The sequence below is a fragment of the Leopardus geoffroyi genome, chromosome C1 (genome assembly GCF_018350155.1).
Source record: "Leopardus geoffroyi isolate Oge1 chromosome C1, O.geoffroyi_Oge1_pat1.0, whole genome shotgun sequence".
NCBI classification, from domain to species: domain Eukaryota; kingdom Metazoa; phylum Chordata; class Mammalia; order Carnivora; family Felidae; genus Leopardus; species Leopardus geoffroyi.
The window spans coordinates 122,257,720-122,283,545 of NC_059328.1; the positions used below are offsets into that span (position 1 = coordinate 122,257,720).

At 35.7% G+C, this 25,826-nt stretch overlaps 1 protein-coding gene across 3 annotated transcripts in view; it reads right to left on the bottom strand.

Moving 5' to 3' along the window:
* DPP10 (dipeptidyl peptidase like 10) overlaps nucleotides 1–25,826 on the bottom strand; it is a 1,361,034-nt gene that overhangs the window by 282,845 nt on the left and 1,052,363 nt on the right. For all 3 annotated transcript variants that reach the window (XM_045479564.1, XM_045479563.1, XM_045479565.1), the window contains exon 5: nucleotides 16,785–16,859. In XM_045479564.1, coding sequence (XP_045335520.1) covers nucleotides 16,785–16,859 — 75 coding nt within the window. The remainder of the gene's footprint in view (nucleotides 1–16,784; nucleotides 16,860–25,826) is intronic.

Here is a 25,826-nt window from a genome sequence, read left to right on the forward strand (position 1 = left end):
AGCTGAAACTAATATAACATTGTTAACTGTACTGAAATTAATTTTTTTAATTTCAAAATAAAAAGAAACAAAAGAGTGAGGCCAGCAGGCACTGATGAGTGATGTATAATGAAAAATAATAGAATACATGTGCTTCTCACTTCATGTGAAAGTTAAAGATTTGATATAATCAACATAAATATTTCATAAATAGAATATAAGTTTCATATAATCCCATCTAAAGATAGAATTCCAATCAAGGTGTTTTGCTATTATGAAGTGTGTTTCATTTACACTAGACCCTCAGAGAAGGGAGAATACTTTCAGCCTTCCCAGCTTTGGAAGCAGCATCATGGGAAATTGGTGAGTCACTACTGTTAAAGTAATCACTGCAGTTACACTAACCACATAGGGTCTAAAGACCTTTATAAGACCTGTCCCCCTGTTAACCCTGATGCCATCTCTCCCACTTCTCCACACGGGTCTTTGCTTCTCCAGACTTTTACTCAGGATGAAGGTCTTGATAGTCCTTCCACCTAGGAAATGCTTCCCCAGATAGGCACATCAGCCTTTTCTCACCTCCTTAACTTGCTGTAACTTCCTCAGGAATGCCTTCACTAAGCACTCTCTCCTTTGAAAACTGTACCTTTCTTAATGATATTTCCTTTTCTGCTTTATATATCTCTGTATACTAATCAGTAATAAAAAGGACTGAACTACTGATACACATGACCACTGAGATGGATCTTAAGGGTATAATACTGAATGCAAAAAAAGAAAAAAAAAGCCAATCTCAAAGGTCATGCACTGTGTGATTCCATTGAGACAACATGCTGTCGATAACAAAATTATGAAGATGGAGAACGCTTGCCAGGGATTAGAAAAGTGGAGGGAGGATGTGCTATAAAGGAGCAGCATTGGTCATATGTGATCAAATGCAATAGAATTGTGCACAAAGGTATGCCAAAAAATGAGTGTCTGAAAACATTGGTAAAATATAAGAGCCATAGTCCACTCAATTTTACTGTGCAATATTCAATAAATGCACTAGGGTAATTTTTCATGAATGCACTATTCGTGGTTTTGATAATGTGCTGTTATGAAAGATGTTACCATTGGGGGAAGCTTTAGTGATGAGTACAGAAGACAGACACATCTGTGCTATGCTGAATTCATGTGAGTCTATATTTACAAGAAAAAATAAAATAAAAAATTAAAATAAAAAATTCTTTCTAGCACTTATTACCATCTAACATCTGTACAATTTACTATTTATTTTCGATATTTTCTCTCCTCTAATATATAAGCTCAATATAGACTAGGAATTGTCATTTATTTTTGTTCAGTGCTGTACCCATATAACAGAGTATAATTCTAGGCACACAGTAAGCTCTCTATGAATAGATACTGAATAAATTTATGATTAATGAATATATTTTACATTAAAAATCATCTTAACATTGTGATTAATATCATGACCTTTGATTTTGATCCCAGCTCTTCTATTATCTAGTAAATCTTCATCAAATCTCTTGGAACTTTTTATTCTATTTTCTCATCCAAAAAATTAATAATGCTTAAAAGGTTAAACTGAAAAAAAAAGACCATACACACACAATAATACAGATAGAGGGATACTATTTGAGATAATATTTTTGGAAATAATTAGAGGAATATGCTTCGATAACCTTATAAAACTAAGATCATTTGAATTATAGTTTATGAGAAATGTGGACATAGTTTTAAGAGCAGGGATGATCATCACATTATTTTTGTAGTGAGAAAATTGGAAAAAATGTAAATGTCCAATAATAAAAAAAAAAAAGAGCTATGATTTTAGCATATTATAGAGTACTCTGGAGCATTTTTTTTTTCTGAAAACAAAGACTTCATTTCATTTTATGAATGATTCCTTATTATGTACAGATCTAAACCTATAGATCTAAATCTATAACTTAGTCATAGGCAGATTTTAAATTTCTGTTCTTTATTAATGTCATCACTACCAACATCATTATTTAAAAAGATTCTCCTTTCTTACCTTTTGCAACATGCCTGTATTTGCAAAAACAATTTCATTTGTCATTTATAAGGGAGATTAACTAAGCATGCATCCCACTATTTTGATCTCCTGTCATTATTAAATCTACAAATAAAGATAATGTAAGTGATTAATAAAATGCTCTTCTCCCAGAATGTGTTATTATACATGATAAGCATACATACTAAATGAAACGCAATTGCTAAATAAAAAAATAAGGGCACCTGGGTGGCTCAGTCAGTTAAGCATCCAGCTTCAGCTCAGGTCATGATCTCACACTTCATGAGTTCCAGCCCTGCGTCAGGCTCTGTGCTGACAGCTCAGAGCCTGGAGCCTGCCTCAGATTCTGTGTCTCCTTCTCTCTCTGCCCCTCCCCCACTCATGCGCGCGCGCGCCCGCACGCGCGCGCGCTCTCTCTCTCTCTCTCTCTCTCTCTGTCTCTCTTTCTCTCTCTGTCTCAAAGTAAATAAACATTAAAAATAATTTAGAGGTGCCTGGGTGGCTCAGTGGGTTAACTTACTTTAGCTCAGGTCGTGATCTCACAGCTTGTGAATTTGAGCCCCGCGTCAGGCTCTCTACTGACAGCTCAGAACTTGGAGCCTACTTCAGATTCTGTCTCCTGTCTCTACAATTCCCCCACTCCTGCTCCATCTCTCAGTCTCTCAAAAATAAATAAACGTTAAAAAAATTTAAAAAATAAATAAGTAAATAAATATCTGTTCCTCAATTCCACACATAGGGCAAAGTAATGATGACAAAGTGATATCCTTATATTGAAATTATTAATATTTTGCATTTGAAATATCATAGGCATTTTTCTATTGAGAAAGAAAAAGTGATTAAGTCATGTCAATCAGCCCCTATTCATAAATTTGAGTGCAACATTTTATGTGATAAAACTAGTTTAAGGTGAAAAATTATATGTGAAGAACGTCAATTATTTAATGAATCTCTTTTAAAAAGATCAAATTTCAGATGAATACCATTGGCTTTTCATCATCTGTGTAAAGGATCTCTTATTTTGAGACAGGGTGCTGAATAGTTGTTAAAAAGAAAAAGCAGAGGGAAAAAAAGCAGCAGCAGCAAGGAATGAATCCTCTCTCCCTGAGTGATGAAGCTTTGACCACTTCTTTCCCGAGCTATGCATTTATTCAAGAAACAAATGGCAGTAGAGTACCACTGCATGGTACCTGGTGTTGGAGATGCCACACAGATTAAGCTCCAGTTAGAGCCTTCTATAATCTCAAAAGCACAAGGGGAGAAAATGTGTATACATTTAAATTAAACTTAATTAAGTTCCCCTGGGTGGCTTAGTCAGTTTAAAGACTTGATTTTGGCTCAGGTCAGGATCTCACGGTTGGTGGGATCAAGCCCCACATCAGGCTCTGCACTGAGAGCGTGGAGCCTGATTGGGGTTCTCTCTTCCCTCTCTCAATGTCCCCACCCCCACATCTCTCTCAAAATAAATAAACATTAAAAAATAAACATCACTAAATATAAGTAAGTAAAACTAAGTACGATTATGCAATACTTCATTATGTTTCAGGTACACTGAATTAATTCTTATATATAAACACACATTTTGCTCTTGAAAATCAAGTCTCAATTTTCTGACAATAAGCCTTGGTCATTTTCTGGCTGAGGTCTTTCAAAAATGCATGGCCTCATACTCTAATTGTATTTTCTATTCCCTCTTTATTGTGAAATGCTAAGCTTCTTTCATTTGGCTAATTTAGAGGCCCCCTATACCACACACTATCTTTGGGCTGCTTAATTTACCAACTCACAATCTTTAACTGTTTTTATTTGTTAAAAAGGCAACATAAAAGCAATGAGAAGTTAATTAGTATAAACTCCAATTAGGAATCATAATATTGCTGTCTCCTGGTATAATCAGAAAACACTACTTGTGGATTTCTTTCTATATGTGCATATGTTTTTTTCTATTTCTAGTAAGATTCACTACTGTTACTGTTTTTTAATTTATTTATTTTTTTTTACCATTTATTTATTTTTGAGAGACAGAGAGAGACAGAGTGTGAGTGAGGAAGAGACAGAGAAAAGAGGGGGGACATAGAATCAGAAGCAGGCTCCAGGCTCTGAGCTGTCATCACAGAGCCTGACACAGGGCTCAAACTCACGTACTGTGAGATCATGACCTGAGCTAAAGTTGGATGCTTAATTGACTGAGCCACCCAGGCACCCCACTATTATTACCGTTTTATGAAACATTATCTTCTATTTGATCCTTTTCAAAATAGATATGAGTAAATAAAGCAAACCTGATTTTGTTTCAAGTCTGTACCAAGAAAAATCAGGGACTGTACAATATGCAAAATTGCAAACATACCAAAGAGACACATTTATCTTTCTTTTATGTTTATGGTATACTATATTTCAGAGGGAAATCTACTATTTTTCTTGGGTTAATGATAGATATTGTAATTGACCTATCCCAACACAGTTTACCCATCCACCCTTTAAAAAGATACAAGATTTCTTTGCACAATGTCTATAATAGTTATCTATCCACTTTTTTTAAAGTTTATTTATTTATTTTGAGAGAAAGAAACACATACATGCAGGAAAGGGGCAGAAAGAGAGAGGGAGAGAGAGAATCCTAAGCAGGCTCTGTGCTTTGAGTGCAGAGTCTCATGCAGGGCTTGATCTCACTAACAGTAAGATCATTGCCTGAACCAAAATCAAGAGTTGGCCACTCAACTAAGTGAACCACCCAGGCACATGATCTATCCACCTTTTTAAAAATTTCTAAAGAAAGCAGGTGCGCTCCTTCCCATACTCGCCCTGGTTTTATCAAACAATTGTGAGAAAGACCTTCTTTATGCTGAGCCAAAATCTGCCAGTCCTGATGCCACCTAATATCCCTGGCTTTAGTTTTACACAAAGGAACACATCTAATTTCTATTCTCTGTGACGGCCCTTTCAACACTCATAATAGATACCATCCTCCCCATATTTTGCCATGTTTTCTCTTTCCATAGCTACATTTCTAATTCCTTCATTATAGTTGCTAAATCTTTGAGAATTATGATTGTCTCCTTGTATATAGTCTTCATTAAGGGACAGCATCTCAGGTGTCTTTTAATTGGCATTTCAAACACTAGAATATTTACCTCCTGTGTTCTAGAGCAACACCAAGCAACATGAATATAATGCAAACCATGCACGTATAAGCTTAATTTTTTGTAGCCATGTTAATAAAAAATAAAGAGAACTAAGTGAAATCAACATACAAAGATGTTTTATTTAACCCAATGTATCAAAACCATTAATTCAATCTGTCAAGAATATTACATTTTACTAATGTTTTACATTTTTCCTTTTTTTTTTTTTCTCTAAGCCTTCGAAATCTGGTGTATTTTATACTTTACGACATACCTCGATTTGGACTAGGCACATTTCAGGTGCTCAATAGCCACATGTTCAGTGGCTACAGTACCAAACAGCACAGTTTTAGATAGTTTATTTTATTAGCTCAGCCTAAAATTATATCAATGTTTCTAAAGTTCATGTGACAATCTAAGTTCACACTGCATATGGTCAATGAAAATATCTAAATTGGCCTATCACTTACTATTCCTCATACTATATTTTAAGAAGTATATTTTTGTTATAAAACACATGCTCAAGTTCATTCTAACCACTGGTAGGTGCCTGTTGACATGGGCCAGCATACCCACCTCCAGATTATCTGTAATCTTGACTCTGTAGTTTACTAAATCAACTTGCCATTTTGACTGGCTCATTCTACACTTTGATAAGTATTCCTTTATTTATTTAAAACTGGTTTACCAAAATAAATTAGTTAACTAGTTTTACCAAAATAAGTAGTTAACTAGACTTTTTGTGATCATTTTGCAATATACTTAAATATTGAATCAGTATGTTGTATAAATTGAAAGTAATACAGCTGACCCTTGAACAATGCAGGAGTTATAGGGGCCCACCTCACCCAGGGGTGGAAATCCCCCAAAACTTTCAGATCCCTAAAAGCTTAAATAATAGACTATTGTTGACTTGAAGGCTTACCAATAACAGAAACAGTCAATTAACATATACACTGTACATTTTTATTTTTATTATAAGGTAAGCTAGAGACAAGAAAATGTTATTAAGAAAATCAAAAGGAAGGGCGCCTGTGTGGCTCAGTTGGTTAAGCCTCCAAATTCAGCTGAGGTCATGATCTCACGGTTCCTGGGTTTGAGCCCCACATGGGGCTCCATGCTGTCAGCACAGAGCCTGGAGCCAGCTTCGGATCCTCTGTCTCCCTCTCTCTCTTGCCCTTCCCCACTCACACTCTCCCTCTCTCAAAAATAAACAAAGATGAAAAAAAAAATCAAAAGAAAAAAAATACATTTATTGTACTATACATATATTTATTTAAAAAATCCACGTATAAGCAGGCCAGGATGGGCTAGGCCAAGGATGATGGCAGCTGGTGGGGGAAGGGAGGGTGCTGGCTCAGAAATGGGGATGTGATACAGCCTTAGGGGCTAGACTAAGTAAAGGCAGCCACAGGGGCATGAGGGTGAGCAGAGGAGGCCCATGGGTAGCAACAGCAGCCTCGGGGCTCAGTACAATTGCCCGATCAGTCTGGAGGTGTACCACTCATTGGTACCCATCAGCAGCTGTGGCCACACATGAGTGCCTAGACTGTAGGAGGCCTATAGGCTAAGGTGCCACCAGGGAGAAGGATCTGAGCTAAACTTGGAATAGCCCGAGGCCAGGGAGCCCAGGGCAGAGGACCTGGGAGGACAGAACACGGGGGCACGGGGTTCCATGAGCAGGATGATCCCTGCCCTTCGGATGCTATTCCTCCCCTTTGGCCCAGCCTCCTGCCCACCAGCCCCAGGAACACTACCTGACCCCTTGCAGCCCTGCCCCATGTGACATCTGAAAGTAATCACATAAGAGGCCTCAAGTGGAAACTGTACAGCCAAGCCCTTCCAGAATTCTTGACCCAAAGAATCTATAATAATCATAAATTCCCATTTTATACTAACAAGTTTTTGAGTTAATTATACAGCATTGGGTCACCAGAACATGATCTTAACACTTAGTGTGACAGTGTTTTGCTAATATAGTATTTCTCAATGTATTCTAATGCTTTTGTCTATAATTGGAAAGAGTGCACTTAAGTATGACAAAAACAAGATTTAGAGAAGATAAATCAATATATTAACACTGGTTTTCTCTAAAAGAGGGAAATATAGGCACTAGAATCATTGTTTATATTTTTCAGAATTTTCAGATTCTCTATAATAAACCTACTATTTCAAAAGCAAAAGACAATAAATGCTGTGCAGTTGAATTAGTGATAAACCAAAACATATATTAGTAGCTACTGCAAAAGGGAAAAATTGTAACTACTGTTTTCCAAAGCTTAGGTTCCTTCCTTCCTGCCTGCCTGCCTGCCTTGCCTCCCCATCTCTCCCCTCCCTTCCTTCTCCCTTCTAGGACTCTTCTCCTTTAAACAACAACAACAACAATAAATGATCCAAAATTGACATTAATATACATTTCATACTTTATAATCTCTCTCTAGTAAGGATAAGGTTAACTAGGAAGACATTTTTGTAGCAGCAGCTACAGGAGAACATGGAAGGTGCATTCTATGGGTTCTGGAGGCAGGAGGCTCTCAGGGTCAACTTCAAGTCCCATATATTTGAATAGAGTCACTTTCCTAGGCTGAAATTTCCCTGAGTTTATTATTAACAGGATTATTTGAAATATTTGTGTGCCCCAAGTGTATGAAGTTTAATAGCTTAGATAATCCCATGACCAGATCATGCACTCCCACAGACTTCTCAAATATGTGTCTGTAATTGTAAAGCACTGAAGTATTAAGGCTCAGAATTTAATTAGATAATTCACTAGAGACGAGTTACTTTTTCAGGCAGTAGCGCATGCAGGATTCACTTTACAGTGATTACATCTTAGTTAAAATAGATATTTATCATAAAGCGGGCCTTGTCTACAAAGTTACAAACTAGTAGGGACATAAAGGGAAATAAATGCATCCAACTCTAGATAATAACAATACTGTTTTTTTGCAGAGCATCAATTCTGGAGGACAGACAACAACACAGCAACTGTATCACATATATAATTTATGTGTTCCTTCTATTAGATACTATTTAAGAGATTAATTCAGTTTTTAACTTTTCTATTCAGAAAAAGCTTATTCTCAAGACATGGCCCATCATGCATAAAGGACAGTTCTAATTATGCTAAAATGACAGTAAATTTAATTAAAGTTTCTGACCTCAAACATAAGACACAATAAGAAAGGGAGTTAATGTAAAATAAATGGTTAATTTAACTATTAATTAGTCCATTTAATGTGTATTTTTAATCCAAACAATAAGGAAACTACAAATGAAAATGAGTTTAAATACTTCTTTCTACTTGTTTGTCTTAAAAAATGTGTATATAAAAACACTACTGATTTCTCAAGGATGGCTTAAAAATGTAATTGTTAAATAATTTATATATTTTTTAATGTTTACTTTTGAGAGAGAGAGATACACAGAGCGTGAGTGGGGGAGGGGCAAAGCAAAAGAGCCACAAAGCATGAGTGGGTGAGGGGAAGAGAGAAAGCGAGGGAGACACAGAATCCAAAGCAGGCTTCAGGCTCTGAGCTGTCAGCACAGAGCCTGATGCAGGGTTCAAACCCACCAACCGACCGGGAGATCATGACCTGAGCAGAAGTCAGGAACTCAATTGAATGAGCCACCAAGGTGCCCCATGCAATTGTTAAATAATTTAAATGGACCAATAGTTTCAAACATATTGTGAAAATAAATAAAATAAACTGGATTTGGGGATGCCTAGGTAGCTTAGTATGTCTGACTTGAGCTCAGGTCATGATCTGATCTCAGGGTTCATGGGTCAAATCTCAAGATGGGCTTTGCACTGATGGTTTGAGCCCCACGATGGGCTTTGCACTGACAGTGTGGAGAAGGTTTCAGGTTTTCTGTCTCCCTCTCCTTCTGCCCCTCCCCCCTCAAAAATAAGCATTAAAAAAATAAAATAAATGTATTTAAATGTTTAAATTGAAACTATTTATGACTTATGACTCAAATAACAAAAAATAACGTTGCCTAATACAAGAAATGCTAAAGACTAGCCAATTTTTAACCACAAATAATCTGATCATTAACATAATTTCTTCTTTTTTTTTTTTTTTTTACCATTTTCAAGTTATGGCATAAAAATTCATTCCACAGTTGGAAAAAAAAAAGAAACAAAAAAACCTTCTAAGAAGCAGATACAAAAATGAAATGTAAACCACAAGGCTGGAGAAGCATAATAAATGCTGCATGAACATTGCAAATAAAAGTACCATTTATCTTGCAATTACTTAATTAGAACAGTTGATATGATTTCAAATGAATGAGAAAATAATTATTCCAGCATACAGAATAAAGCTATGAAGATATATAAAGACTTTCAAAATGGCTGTGTGATCAAAAGACCAGGGGCTTTGGACCTAGAAAGATGGGATAGTGTCCCAATGTTGAAATGGTGAGGTGGGGCCATTAAGTTAGTTAGATTTCCAAGTTTCCTACCTCTGTAAAAAATGTTATCACTGGCCAACGAGCAAGAACGTTGGGAGGTTTAAATTGATACACACATTTCCCATATGATAGGCACAATATGAGTGCTCAACAAAAATTTGTCCCCTCTACTGCAATCTCTTATTTAACTAGTTGTCAAAGAAGAAACAGGGTAATAGAAAAATTAGTGATCAGAGAAATGATCCAATACAAAAATTAAAAATCCACCATATATAGATAGGTAGGCAGATAGATATACAGATATAGATATCTACTTAAGGCAGAATTATCATCACATGACTTTCCCTTCATACCAGGAAATTATTCAATATAATAGGTTTGAGAAGTATTCATATTTTCTTCTTCTTTATAACAGCAATGGGGAAACTGAGGCTGAGGACATGTGTGGTAACCATGAGTCAGGTTACATTTCTCAACTGTGCTGTGTGACCTCTTAATAATACATCAAAAATATTCTTTTGTGGTCCTCCCAAGTGACTATTATCAATGTTAATTTATACAAAAGAGAGGTATTTTCCATTATTATGACTTTTTAGGAAGATTGGTTTTAATCACCATCATGAACAATTGAAAATAGGATGGAATAAACATATATACATAAAAACCAAGAAAAGGGGGGGGGGAAGTACAATGATGTGTTTTCATACTGGTGGACATGTTTCTAAGCCTAGAGATAAAAAAAAAAAAAAACATAGCAAAGTAAAAGATGAATTTTATCACAAAATTCAAACTTTCTTTTAAGAAAAATAAAATTAAAGGTGAAATATTTTTTAAACATTATGTTTAAAAAAGATAATAAAACCTATCATTGAATTACACAAACATGTGGCTTAAAAAAATACACAAAGACAACAAAAGAAAAAGGAATGGCATACATAAATACATTACTCACAATGAAGGTAATAAAACTGAAAATAGGTGCTGAGAATATTAGTTAAACCAGTATTCAAATACATAAGATATAAATAACTAGGAAATATGTGTGTGGTTTTTATATCTATATGGATGTATATAAATACATTTAATTTTGTGTATGAATATATAAATATACTCAGAGAACGATAGCCAAGGAGCCATGCCTACGGAAAGTTCTCAAGATCTGGACCTGATTTAACAAAAATGCTGAACTTCAATGGATGAAAATCTGAGGGACCTCGGAAAGAGTGATTATACTTTGCGTGTAAGATAGATAGATAGATAGATAGATAGATAGATAGATAGATAGATAAAATAAGAAAATAAGGGACTAAGTTAGCCAGCTGCTAAGATGGTCCCCCAAATCCTCATTTCTTAGTGGTCTCCTACACTGAATTAGAACTGACCTTTGTGACCAAAAAAAAAAAAAAAAAGTAAATAAAAATAAAAAGAAAAGAAAAAGTACACCTTCGGATCACATGGCTTTTACACTTGCAGGCCCACCACAGAATATATATATTGGCGTATTATAAGAAGCTGCTGCCTGAGGTCTGGCTTCCACTCAGCCTGAATCGAAGTGCTAGGATCCTCTCTTTTGGGATGCTGACAAGTATTGGCATAGCCTCAAACACTGAGAATGTTTTAAAAATATAATAGGCTGCTTGGACAAGCACAGAGATTTGAGAGACAACCAGGAGCTCAGGCGGGGTTGAACAACAAGGTGCATCTCTTACACAAGGCCCATCTCTTAAGACTGGGCAAGGTGATTGTTTCATATATAGATACCAACACAGAGTCCAACATAAAGAAGAGAGGAATATGTTCCACATGAAAGAACAAACTATACACACACACACACACACACACACACACACACACACTAAATAAAACAGAGCTAATTTACCTGATAAAGAGATCAAAGTAATGCTCATAAAGAGCCCACTGAACCGAGAAGTAGAATGGATGAACACAATGAGAATGTCAACAGAGATGGATAATAGACAAAAGTAGTGAAGAGAAGTCACAGAGCTGAAGAATATAATAACTGAACTGAAAAATACACTAGAGGGGTTCAACAGGTATATTCACATATATGTATGCATATGTCTATGAATATTATTCAGCCATAGAAATGAAATCTTTCCATTTGTAACAGCATGGATGGAAATTGAGGGCATTATTCTAAGTGAAATAAGACAAAGAAAGACAAATATTATATGATCTCTCTTATATGCAGAATATTAAAAAATTTAATTACAAGCACTAAGCTTATAGATACAGAGAATATATTGGTAGTTGCTAGACATGGGATTGGGACATAGGAAAAATGGGTGAACTGTTTTTATTTTTATTTTTTGTTATTTAAATAAATCAAATTAAAAAAAAAAAAGGTCTGTGAAAGTAATGAGTAACTTTTTTTTTAATGTTTATTTATTTTACAGAGAGAGAGTGAGCATGTGAGTGGGATAGGGGCAGAGAGAGAGCGTGAGAGAGAATCCTAAGCAGGTTCTGTGCTGTCAGTACAGGGCCGGACACAGGGGCTTGAACTCATGAACCCTGAGATCATGACCTCAGCTGAAATCAAGATTTGGCCACTTAACTGACTAAGCCACCTAGGCACCCTCAAAGTAACAGGTAAGTCCTAAGGAAGGATTATATAATACATTTAAGTTTCTGCCTTTATCCTTTGTATTATTCATTCTGGAGGTATCCAAGTACCATGTTATTAGGACGTTCAAGCAGTATTTTAGAAAGGTCCCCAGGGAGAAACCTGAAGCCTCATGCCAAAAGCTAGCACCAATTTACATAAACCCAAGTGAATGATGGACCTTGAAAACATATTCTTCAACCTCAGTTAAGCCGTCAGATGCCTGAAGACCCAGCTCAGGGTTGACTGTAACTTCATTAGAAAAGCTGAGTCAGAACCATCCAGCCAAGCCAATCCCAAATTCCCAGTACACAGAAACAGAGTACAATAAACGCTCTTTTTAAAAAGTCACTAATTTGGGGGCAATTTATTGCATAGTTATATAAAACTAATACTGATTCTGTGTGTGTGTGTGTGTGTGTGTGTGTGTGTGTGTGTGTGTGTGAGAAAGAGAGAGAGTGATAATGTGTATATGTATTTGATCAGTAGATAATCAAGTTAATAATTACTTTTTCTTTAAAATACAGTTCTAAGTTGGTAAAGATGGTAATGTAACAAGCCGCACGTTGCCTAAGGGCAGTATAAAGCAACGTGACGATTTTGGAAAGCAGTGCTTCCAAATATATCAGGAGCCTTAAAATGTGTTATACTTGGAAACCTATCTCACACAATATATAAAAATTGATTCAAAATGAATCAACAACCTACATATAAGAACTAGAAGTATAAAACTTTCAGAAAAATCATAGGGATAAAACTTTACGACCTTCAGTTTGGCAGTGGATTCCTAAATACAACTTCAAGAGCTTGCATGTAGATAAATTAAACTTTATCAGAATTTTTCAAATTTACGCATCCAAGGACATTATCAAGAAAGTGAAAAGACAATATACTGAGTGGAAGAAAATGTTTTCAAGTCATGTATCATATAAGTGTCTACTGTCCAGAATACAAAAGAGCTCTTAAACACAACTACAAAAAGAATAAAGAAATAGGCAAAGGAATTCAAGAGTCCTTTCTCCAAAAAAAGAAACAAAAAAGACCAACAAGCATATAAAATACATTCAACATCACTCGTCATTAGGGAGGTGAATACCAAAACCACAAGGAGATACCAATTCGTACACTCAGGATAGTTTATAATAAGACACAGAAAATGGGGCGCCTGCATGGCTCAAACGGTTAAGCATCCGACTTTGGCTTAGGTCATGATCTCATGGTTTGAGTTTGAGCCCCATGTCAGGCTCTGTGCTGACAGCTCAGAGCCTGGACCCTGCTTCAGATTCTGTGTCTCCCTTTCTCTCTGCCCCTCCGCTGCTGGCACTCTGTCTCTCTCTTTCTTTCTCTCTCAAAAATGAATAAACATTAAACAAAATAAAAAAAGAAGACAGATGGAAAAAACAAGTGTTTAGCGAGGATACAAAGAAATTAGGATTCATACATTGTTAGTGGGAATATAAAATGGTGCAGCCACTTTGGAAAGCAGTTTGGTGGTTCCTCAAAAAGTTAAACACAGAATTAGCATATTACCCAGCACTTCCACACCTCAATTTATACTCTGAAAATTTAAAAGAGGTACTCAGGAAATTCATGAGTACAAATGTTCACAGCAGCACTATACTTAATAGACAAAAGGTGGGAATAAGGCAAATATTGCTCAAAGGCTAAATGAATAAACAAACTGTGATATATACATACAAAGTGTTACTATTTAACCATAAAAAATGAAGTGCTAATACATACTACAATGTGGATAAAACTTAAAACATTATATTAAGTGAAGAAAGCCAGACAAAAAGGTCACATGCCATATGATTTCATTTACGTTACATATCCAAATGGGTAAATCCACAGAAATAGAAATCAGATTGGTGGCTACCAAAAGGTGTGATGGGGACCAGGGGGACTGATGGATTAATGGATACAGGGATTTCTTTTTGGGTGATAAAAATGTTTTGGAACTAGATACAGGGGTTAGCTGCACAACATTGTAAATGTACTGTATTGCAGTGAATCGTACACTTTAAAGCAGCTTATTTTGTGTTGACTATTGTGAATTTCAGTTCAGTTACCGAATGTTACTTTTGGGGCACCTGAGTGACTCAGCCAATTAAGCGTCCAACTCCAGCCTGCCCCAAATAATGCTTAATATATGATAATTCCTGTTTACCTACTTTTACACATAAAGGGGATAAAAGGAATGAATAAAACACACCAAAAATAATTTTAGTGGATGCATTTAAGTGGTTGCATTTTGTATGACTGCTTTCTTCCCGTCTTTGTTAATGGGCATTATACACATGTGCACACACACACACACACACACACACACACACACACAGCCAGACACACACAGACACACACATTAAATCATGGCCTTTCATTACTCTAAAACCATCAAAGCTCCCAAACGGCCATCTCAGTATAAACTGTAAAGAATAAAATGGAATTCAAGTTCTTCTATAATTTGGGCTCCACTAGGTATAAAGTTTTGCTATTTACCAGTAGGCTAGTCTGAACTGACTGCTATCCCTCCAAGATGTAATGCTAGTTCCACAAAGCCCTATGTTATTGCCCATGTGGGATGCTTTTCTGTTCATCTTTACCTATTTGCTCTTCAATTCCCATCAAAGGCTTCCCTTCCCACCATGATCATCTTGAATGAAAATTTTCTCTATTCTTCCATACTCTCACTTCCCTAACACCTCACACAATGCTGTACACAGTGGATACAAGTGTTTGTGTCATATTACCTCTGTTTGTATTTTCTTCAATTAGATGATTCAATCTTGCGTGGACGTGCACACAAGACTCTATAGTTGTTCTGTCTTTTGTAACTTTGAGTCTTGAGAGTTTTTATATATAATCTAGATATTAGTCGTTGTTGAATATGGGAGTAGCGAATATTTCCTACCAGCCTGTAGGTTGGATTTTCATCCTCTTTTACAGACCAACTCCATTCTGAGTTTTGATATACTGTGAGGCTTAGATCAGTGTATTTTTGCTTGTGTGTTTGTTTTGCCTATGGATGCCCAATGGCTCTAGCAACACTTACTGAAAAAACTATTTTCTTCCATTGAATTACATTTGCACTTCCATCAAATTTGTATGGATCTGTTTCCCAGTTCTCTAAACTATTTCTTTGATGTCTATGTCTATCCCCCTGCTCATTCCACATACTCTTGATTATGGTAGCTACTAAAACCTGTTTTGTTTTTAAATTCATTATCAGTTTTGGGGCGCCTGGGTGGCGCAGTCGGTTAAGCGTCAGACTTCAGCCAGGTCACGATCTCGCGGTCCGTGAGTTCGAGCCCCGCGTCAGGCTCTGGGCTGATGGTTCAGAGCCTGGAGCCTGTTTCCGATTCTGTGTCTCCCTCTCTCTCTGCCCCTCCCCCGTTCATGCTCTGTCTCTCTCTGTCCCAAAAATAAATAAACGTTGAAAAAAAAAATTAAATTCATTATCAGTTTAATACAGATTTATATGAAGTTAAAAATGTTTAGATAATTAATATTATTTAAAAACTTGGAAATTGTAATATTTTGTTTACAAAACAAATGTTTTTCTCCTATCACATGTATTTTTCAAATCTCAATGAATACAGGGAACAGGACAAAAGTAAAGTAAAAAGGCCAAGATTTATAAGGGGAAAAGAGATCTTTGATCATAATCTCTCATCTTCTGCAGTGTAAATTAGTTATTTTAAATGAAAATATATAAACTTGTCTAAAAACATAGTGCATGTATATTCCAAAATACTAAAAGACTAAAATCATTACTTAGAAGGTCCTTGGAACTGTGAAATTTTATGTGTTCAAAGGCTTTCAATGCTTTATATGAGGACTTCTGTCTTAAGTCTATAAATTTTTATTGTCTTAAAGCACATAAAAATTTCTTGAATGATTTCCAATCACTTATTTTCTACAAAAGCTAATCTGCTGAATTGACTTTCAACATTTACTTTGCTTCTTAACAGTGCAAATTATATCTAAATACAAAATACTCAACAACCATACATATTGTTCTAATTGTGTGCTGTAGAGCTGACACAGAATAATGAAATGCTAATTGCAATTAGAGCATTTTATTTGTTCAGAATTGATTCCTTGGTTTGACCTGCTTTCAGAATTTTCTACAACCACAGGCTTATGCTCAAATACCACAAAAGAATTCATTGACCACAACCAGAATCAATGTTTTCACCAGTCCCTTCCCATTATGTACACTGCATCTCAGGACACAGCCATCAGCAAACTCCTTAACCTATACATACATGAAGCACTTGCATATATAATAAGGCTGTCCTGAAAATGGCAAAAGGCTTACTTTGTCCAATTTGCTATACACCTTCCACATTCTCCTCTAAAAGAGACAGACTAGGAAACATGTAGACCTAGTAGACTGCTGCAGGTATTTGCTAGCCAGGTATGGAAGACAGGACACTTTCTCCAAACCTCTCTTGTGCAATACCGGTTATCAGTATCCCCTGCAGCTAATGGATATGTCAAATTGTTTCTAGAGGAGTAGATGACCAAATAAAACTATGACTTGTTACCTGAATGAATCACAAGGAAAGATTTTCAAAGAAGATCACTTCTTTACCTGTTTGACATCATATGCCAGAAGAACATATTTTAAATCTGGTGAAACTGAATGTTTTGAGGCTTTGAAGGTTACCTAGAAATAAAAAAAAAGGCAGTTACAAAAGCAGTAAAAACCTTAATAACAGAGACATTAATATGCATTTGGATATTTAATGTAGATATTTAAAAAGATTTGAATTCTCATCATAACTCTGTGGAAAAGGCATTTTGATTTCTATTATAAATATGCATGTATGCATGTATACTTATTCCGATGGATATAAACACTTGGAGAGGCCATATTACAAATTTCATTAGGAAGAAAATTTTCTAGCATATCTTTTTTATGTATATCATGTGAAGACTATGTTAATATTTTCATAAGAAAAAAGCAAAAACTTACTGAACTTTTTAAGTAACCAAAATACTTTTATATTTTCAAGTTAGAAGGGAAGGAAGGAAGGAAGGAAGGAAGGGAGGTAGGAAGGAAAGAAGAAAAGGAAAGGAAAGGAAAGAAAAAAAGAAAAGAAAGGGAAGGAGGGAGGAAGGAAGGAAGAAAGAGTAACATGTTGTGGTATCATAATTTCTGTCTCTAGTTTTGTTTCCTTATAGGTTTCATACTTGTATTTAAAAGAAGATACTTATATTAAAGACAGAGTCTCTTTAGAGGACACTCCCATAGTAAAATTAATTAAAACATAAATACTGATTATACTTGATTATAACTACACTGCACCTGATTGATTTTGAGCCTACAATTCTATCATTGAATAGGCCTACTATCAGAAATAATTGAAAATGAAGTGAAAAAGAAATATATTGAGAGTGGAGAAATAATTTGATTTGAAATAGAGATTATATTTAATTTCAGATGCAAAGAAAAGGCAAACAATTTGAGTTAATGCGCCAAAAGTCTACAAAATACAAAAAATAAAATAAACCGTATATGCATTTTGGGCAAACTAGTTTGTATAGCTTCTGCAGAGAAATACGTATGTAAATAATTTTGTATACTTTATGTCAGGCCAATTTCTATAAGACTGAACTCTTTTAAAAATGGAAAAAAAGAGAAGTCAAGGTTTTTAAATTTAGAAATCCTCAAAACACAATGGAAAGGACAAGAAACTCAGCCTAATCAATATTTGAAATAGTTTGTGTGGTATAATAAAAAATATATATTGAGTCTTTTTTCCTGATTCTTTGCACAGAGCTTCTAAAATACTTGTAGTTTTCTGAGCGAAAGGAGTGTCATTTATTATTAATTTTAACCATGCTTGGTGTATAGGAATGACATGATTCAAGGGGTAGAAGCCAGGGAAGAGTGGCTAGACAGCTTCTGGAGGGGGTGCCCACCACCTGACTAGAAGATTAGAACTTTTAACTCTAATTGGAGGCCAGGGTGGGCGGAGGGACGGGAGATGTTCAGTTGCATGGCCAATGATAATCATGCCTAGGTAATGAGAGCTCAATAAAAAAAACTATGAATGATGAAATTTGGAGGTGCTTCCTTATTAGTAAACATACTAATGTACCGGGAAGGTGGCATCCCCCAACTCCACAGAGACAGAGACTATGCTGGGACCCTTCTGGACCTGCCCTATTTACCTCTTCATCTAGCTCTTCATTTGTATTCTCTAAAATAAATGAGTATTCATAAGTACAGCACTTTCTGTATCATTCTAGCAAATTATCAAACCTGAAGGAGGACTGTGGGAACCACCAAATTTACAGCCAAGTTAGTCTGAAATGCAGGTAGCTTAGGGACTTGGGACATGCAGCTGATATTTTAAGTGGGGGCAGGCACTAAATCCTTAACCGGTAGGGTCTACACTAATTCTGGGTGGTTAGAATTGAATCAAACTATAGGACACCCAGCTGGTGTTAGAAAATTGTTAGAATAACATAGTTAATCTCTAAGCCTGATACACAAGAGAATGCAATGCTCTGGGAAAAAAATACTGTTATATGGCAATATTAAGATTTGGGAGTTTTGCCTCCATACATCTATCTTATACAGCCCATGTAGAAGACACTTCAAAAGAAGATCAGAATAGTCATTGGCAGTAATTCACCTCAAGGATTTTAGTTTTCATTTCAATAATAATGGAACTAACAACAAAAAATGATAGAAAGAGAGCTACCATTGATCTATTATCAGCTCTGTAAATTGCTTATAATTTAGCAAATCTCAATAGTCCTCAATATTCCTCATGAAAATATTATGAGGTTGGTATCCTCACTCTTATTCTTCCTTTCTCTGTCATTAACTTACTGTGTAGGAAAACTTAATGGAAATTTGTCTGCACAGAATTTAGGGTGACATTGAGAAAATAAGATCAGGTCTTTCAATACTACAGTGTCAAGAGGTGTATTGTTACACAATAAAGGGAGGTTTACTATTTATTTAAAAATTGCTCAAGAAGATGAGTATGTATAACAAGAGAATACAAGAGAAACTCCTTGAATAAATCCTGCATTATCTCACCAGCAGGAGTTCCTTTCTTTACGTTTTGGAAGAGAGCTTCCCTTCTGAATTATTTAAAGAACATCTCACCTCTGTCGTCCTCATCCACTCACATGTGATGTTTCTCACAGAAATTAACTTCACACATTCACAGGTGTGTCTGTGCCTCCGGTAACAACATTTTATAGTATCTTTTACAGTTTCTACAATTATCCAGTCTGGCACTTTATTAATTATCACTATACTGCCTCCAGCTTATACAGCACATAAACTGGGAAACTTTCCAAATACCTTTTCAGGGGCCCAAGCTGCTGAAGCTTCTCTGAATTTAGAGAGTTGTGAGCAGGTCACTGATGCTACAAAGTAACTTGCTGATGATGGTACATGTGTAAGAAACACATTCTTGCAGCTTAGTCACAGGACATCAGAAGTCTCAGGCAAATCTCTCTTAGCATAAACCATTAATGTTATCATTTGTTGCATCTGGGAGATTCATTCTTTCTAGTGGCCACAGGAGACCCTTTGATCTACAATGACCCTAATTACAGATACTAATACAGTTCTGGTTGAGTCTCAACTTGATATGGCTTTAAATTAGTGTTTTGAAAGGTTTATTATTGCCAATAAGGCTATTAAGTTATCTATATATTTAATCGCTTAATTACTATTGAAATAAAAGGATGCAGAAATATTTTCTGCATGTGTTTATTGGAATTATTTAGCAATTACACCTACCAGTGCATTTTTTGACACTGGGCATGGTACAAAGGGCATTAAAATGCATGAACTCTGCCATCCAGGAACATTCAATTAAAGCCAAGCAAGGTTGGATAAACAGAGGAAAATAAATATGCAGATGGTTAACTAAACCAATTAAATTAGGGAGGCAAGACATTTGATCAAGTTGAGAAGAAAATGCATGTTTCTAGGCAGCTTGGGAAGATTTTGCAGTACCTCATTCACATGTATCATTCAATTCTACCAAAACTCACTTCTTGAACATTCACAATATTACCATTACCATAGTAGAACTGAAAGTGCTAGAAGGTTGAGAAACCAGGCTCATTAAAATCCTTTCCATCTAATATTGGAAAGGATGAGACAAGCATTCTGTTTCTCTATAGTCTATGGTAGAGTAGGACTCCCACACCCAAATGCCTAGAGGGACAGAGTATAGACAAGTAGAATTAAGCTGTATGGGTAAATTGAGGGCAAATGGAATAGTCAGACTATCTAAAAGGGGCAGTGGTCCCTCGGCTCCAGAAAACTATCATCTTCTAAGAAAGTTCATATAGTATTTCTAGTGTTGCATTTTTTTTCAAGATAAGCTAGAAACCAAGACTTTAATTTACAATCTCATGATTTTTAACTATAGACCAATACTTTTAAATATATTTATAGGCGCCAATTTCTACCTGCGGGCAACCAGTTTGCTAATTTGGGGTAAAGTAATAATTGCCATAAGGATGAGGAAAGGGCAAGAAGACAATGTTATAGGACTTAAAGAACAGAATGGTAACTTTTTCATATATTTTCTGGCAATATAAGTGAAAAATTCATGATGTAGTGTTTCCCACTTAAATGAAATTACAGACTATGTTATTAGAATAACCTTAACAATATGCACAAGTAGCTTAAAAAGATTACTGGAGAAATGGGGGTCAGCCCCATGATTACTGTTGATATTAATAATGCATGCACTATTACTAACAGGAATATAGCAGAGCTGATTGCTGTGTTTCATGAATGGTGAAGTTTAAAGTCAAAAAAAGCAACAAAATCAGATTTGAATTTATAACTATTACTCTGGCAGTTGGATAAAAACTGAGCTGGATCTGATGACAGCCTAAGGTCATTAGATCTGGTAAGAGGATCTCACGACAATTTAGTCAAGCAATGCCAAGAAGTCAAGGGTGAAGCAGGGGCATAGAGAGGAAGAGACACATGCAAGAGAGATGATAGATAAAAACAAAAGAATTTAATGATTAGATTTGAACACTGAAAAACAAGTAAGTATCCAAAGTAATTTTATGTTTCAAGATTTTAGCACTGGGTGAATGTTGCTATTGTAACTTAAGTTAGGAAAAAATGAAAAACAAAAAACATATTTTGAGGAAATTCTGAAACATTTCAATTTCAGACGTGTTATGGTTATAGTCCTTTTAGAATATCCAGCAGGGGGTGGGAGTGAGAGATGGAACCTACACTGCTAAGTCAGGTAGCGACCAACTCTTGATTTTGGCTCAGGTCATGATCTCATGGTCATGAGATGGAGCCCCGTGTGGGGCTCTGCGCTGACAACTGACAATGTCGAGCCTGCTTAGGATTCTCTCTTCCTCTCTTCTCCCCCTCCCCTCTTCTCTCTGTCTGTCTCTCTCTCTCTTAAAATAAAAAGAACTTAAAAATATATATTCATAAGATCCTACAGGGGATGTTTGAATTTTTTTAAATAATAAAAGCCTGGAGTTTAAGAGATATACCTAGGAGCTTCATTATTAATCATTATACAAAGCATTAGATGAAAGTTTGTTTGTATTCAATGTAAATCTATCCCCATCAAATAAAAGAGACTAAACCCCTACAACAGTATGCCCTACAAGGGATGGATCAGTAACAATGCAATTATTACAAGTATTGCTTACTATTACTTTTATTCCTTAAATGTATATGCTTTGTTTTGTACTTTTGTTCAACCTGCTCCACCTGCTATAAAACTTTCACAACTTGATCTGCTCCTTATTCAAATTGTATTTCTCTAAAATACTCCCTGTCCTTTTCAGCTCAAGTGATTCATCTGACCTTATATGTATATAATTATATGTGCAGTTCATTTAATCATTGATCACTGTTTCATGATTGCTCTTCTAGGATGTTTGGGACTGCGATTTACATCTTTTATTGCCACAGTAATGCCCCTATTAAGAGGCTCTATTGCAATGATTCACTCTTGTCAGAAACATTATAACTTGAGGTAGAAATAAGATAATGATAGTGTTGCAAGGTGTCAGATACTGAAGATCAGGGCAAGAAATCATTAAACACAAACTTAAATGTCAGAAGTGCCAGAAAAGATAAAATATGCATTTGTAGGACTTGAGGATGAGAAAGGACAGAGCAATAGGAGAAGAATAAGAGATGGGGTTAAAATTAGCACTAACTCGTAAGAAGGATTTGGTTGTCTTAAGATTGAGACACAAGAGAAACATGGGAACTGTACAGTTTGGGTGGGTATTGTGCACGATCTTGCAACAAGCTGGTGATAAAAATATTTATAGCCATCTCTACTTACAAAAGTAAATAAACAAAACAAAACAACTGGCCTAGGACCTTGAGTTGGATAATGCTCTAAGCCTTCAAGTGTCAGTGGGTATATTTTTAACACATAGAGAATGATTAAAACAAGAGGGTAGGTCTCTGTGGACCCTATGATCTTTTCTTCCTGCTCCCTGCACCTGTACCCTACCAAGATCCCTACAGACTGATACCTATACCCCTTATGTTTAATTTATTTGGGCCATAACTTCTCTCATCATTCAATCTATTTTTAGTTTATTGATACATGACAAAAAAGTTTAGAAAAAACCATCTCTTATTCTAGAAAAATAAAATACTAATTTTTCAAATATGTGATTAAGTATATATTATGAATAAGTTTCTTTAACACTGCAGTCTATAAAAGACCATGAAATATACATGATGGAGGATTTTAGAAAGTCAGTTGACCTTAAAGGGATGAGAGGAGGAAAATGGTCACTACGCACTTAACTGATACAAAGGAAAAGGAGATGAAGGGAGGCTAGGAAAGAAGGCAAACCAAAATTTAGTCCATGGTATGATGCTAAGAATGGGCTCTCTTTCTCTGCCTGGCTTCAAATTAAATGAACAAAGAAGAAGCAAATAGATTGTTTTTTATCTTGTAGCTCTGAAGCAAGCCATGATTTGTTTTTACAGCCATAACTGTGTTTATATGCAAAAAACTTAAAATCAAATATCTTATTGTATTTTTTTCATGTTCTCTTTTCTTAGCTACTCAATTAGTGTTTAAGTTATATTTCTTTGTGATACCCATGACATCCATGTTGTATAAACTTAATAGATGGTCTCTTTTTTCTTGGAACCATGCATTTTATTGATACTAGAATATTGTGTAAAGTACTAAATGCAAAAAATGCCATGGTACAAGTAGGTAGTTTTTAAAACTATTGAATAGGGACCTATTGATCAATACCCTGTAGAGTATCTCACATATGTATTTATTGTTCAATAAATGTGAATAGCCAAATTAATATTTATTGATTTGGATCATAGACCATACACTAAAACATTTAAAAACCAATTTTTATTTTTATTTTTATTTATTTACTTTTTAAATATTTATATACATATATGCTTTTTGAGAGAGAGAGAGAGAGCGAGCAAGCACAAGTTGGCGGAGGGGGGGGGGGGACAGAGATAGAAAGGGAGACACAGAATCCAAAGCCAGGCTCTGAGCTGTCAGTGTGCAAAGCATGACCTGAGCCAAAGTCGGATGCTTAACCAAGTGAGCCACCCAGGCGGCCCAACAATTTTTATGTTTAATAGATAGTGAAAACTAATAGTCTCTGAATTTTATTAATAACTAAAAAACAGGGCAGACAAGGTGACTTTGATGAGAAGAGTGTCAATATTCCTCTACCCCAAAAGTCAATAAATTGGAAACGCTTTGGCTAGAGAAAGGAGGAAAAGGATATTGTAGCATGTATATTTATATAAATTATTTCTTTGAACTTCAGTGTGTGCTATTCTACTGACTTCAAATTGTCTAGGGCTTTCTAATCATTATATTTCGAGCATAATTTTCTTTTAAGTGATTGCATTCAGGTGCAGCTGCACTAAAGAATAGAGCCTATAGAGTAATGGAAGACATGCAGTTGGCCTACAGACCCATGAAAAGATGCTCAACATCACTCATCATCATGGAAATGCAAATCAAAACCACAATGAGATATCACCTGACGCCTGTGAGAATGGCTAGTATCAAAAAGGCAAGACATAACAAGTATTTGTGAAAATGTGGAGTAAAAGAAACCCAGGTGCACTGTTTGTGGGAATGTAACATGTTGCAGCCACTGAAAACCAGACTGGATGTTCATGAAAAAAATTAAAAATTCAAATACCATACAATTCAGTATTCCACTACTGGGTATTTACCTAAAGAAAATGAAAGCACTAAGTTGAAAATATATGTGCACTCCTATGTTTATTGCAGTATTTACAATAGCCATGATATGGAAGCAACCCAAGTATCCATTGATATATAAATAAAGAAGATGTAGGATGTATGTAGGTATGTATGTACACACACACACACACACACACACACACACACACACACACATATGGAATATTTCTCAACCATAAAGAAAGAAATCTTGCCATTTATGAAAACATGAATAGACCTAAAGGATATTATGCTAAAATAAGTGAAGTCAGGTTGAGAAAGAAAATCATCACGATTTCAATTATTTGTGGAATCTAAAAAAAAAAAAAGTGAACAAACAAAAAACAGAAAGAAATCCATAAATACTGAGAATAAACTCATAACTGCCAGAAGGAAGAGGGGTGGGGTGCAAATGGATGAAGGGAAGTGGGAGGCACAGGCTTCCACTTATAGAATGAATAAGTCATGGGGAAGAAAGGCACAGCATACGGAATATACTCAATGGTATTGTAATAGTGATGTATTATGACAGATGGTAGCTACAATTGCCGTCAGCATGGCATAATCTATAGAATTTTGAATCACTATGTTATATACCTAAAACTAATGTAATATTTTGTGTCAAACACTCTTCAATTAAAATAAAAGGAGTAGAGGTGCCTGGGTGACTCAGCCAGTTAAGTGTTTGACTCTTGATTTCAGCTCAAGTCATGATCTCATGGTCGTGAGATGGAGCCCTGCACTGGGCTTCATGCTGAATGTGGAGACTGCTTGTGATTCTCTCTCTTCCTCTCTCTGCCCTTCCCCCATCTAAAACACATTAAAAAGAGAAAAAGAATAGAGCATATAGAAATATATCAAAAGTTATGGAAGCCCTAAAGATTATCACATCAGAATTTCTGGGTGAGTTTTCCTCATCATGACCTAATTAATACATGCTCAACAGAAGGCTTATAAGATAAGATGGGTGGACTAGAGCTCTCCAGCAGCAAATTACTTGTCTATTCGTTAAAAAAAATTTTTTTTAATCTTTATTTTTATTTTTGAGAGAGAGAGAGAGAGAGAGAGAGAGAAAGATAGAGCGCAAGTAGTGGAGGAACAGAGAGAGAGACACACACACACAGAATTCAAAGCAGGCTCTAGGCTCTGAGCTGTCAGCACAGAGCCCAAGGCAGGGCTTGAACTCACAAACTGCAAGCTCATCACCTGAGCTAAAGTCGAATGCTTAACTAACTGAAACACCCAGGTGCCCCACTTGTCTATTCTTGTTAAAATATTCCATCAGGTAAATATTAGAGACTATGATTCCACAGATCTAATTAATGAAGTTATTTTTTAAAACGTGAAAAAAAAATTAAAAAAAAAAAAAAATGGGGCGCCTGGGTGGCGCAGTCGGT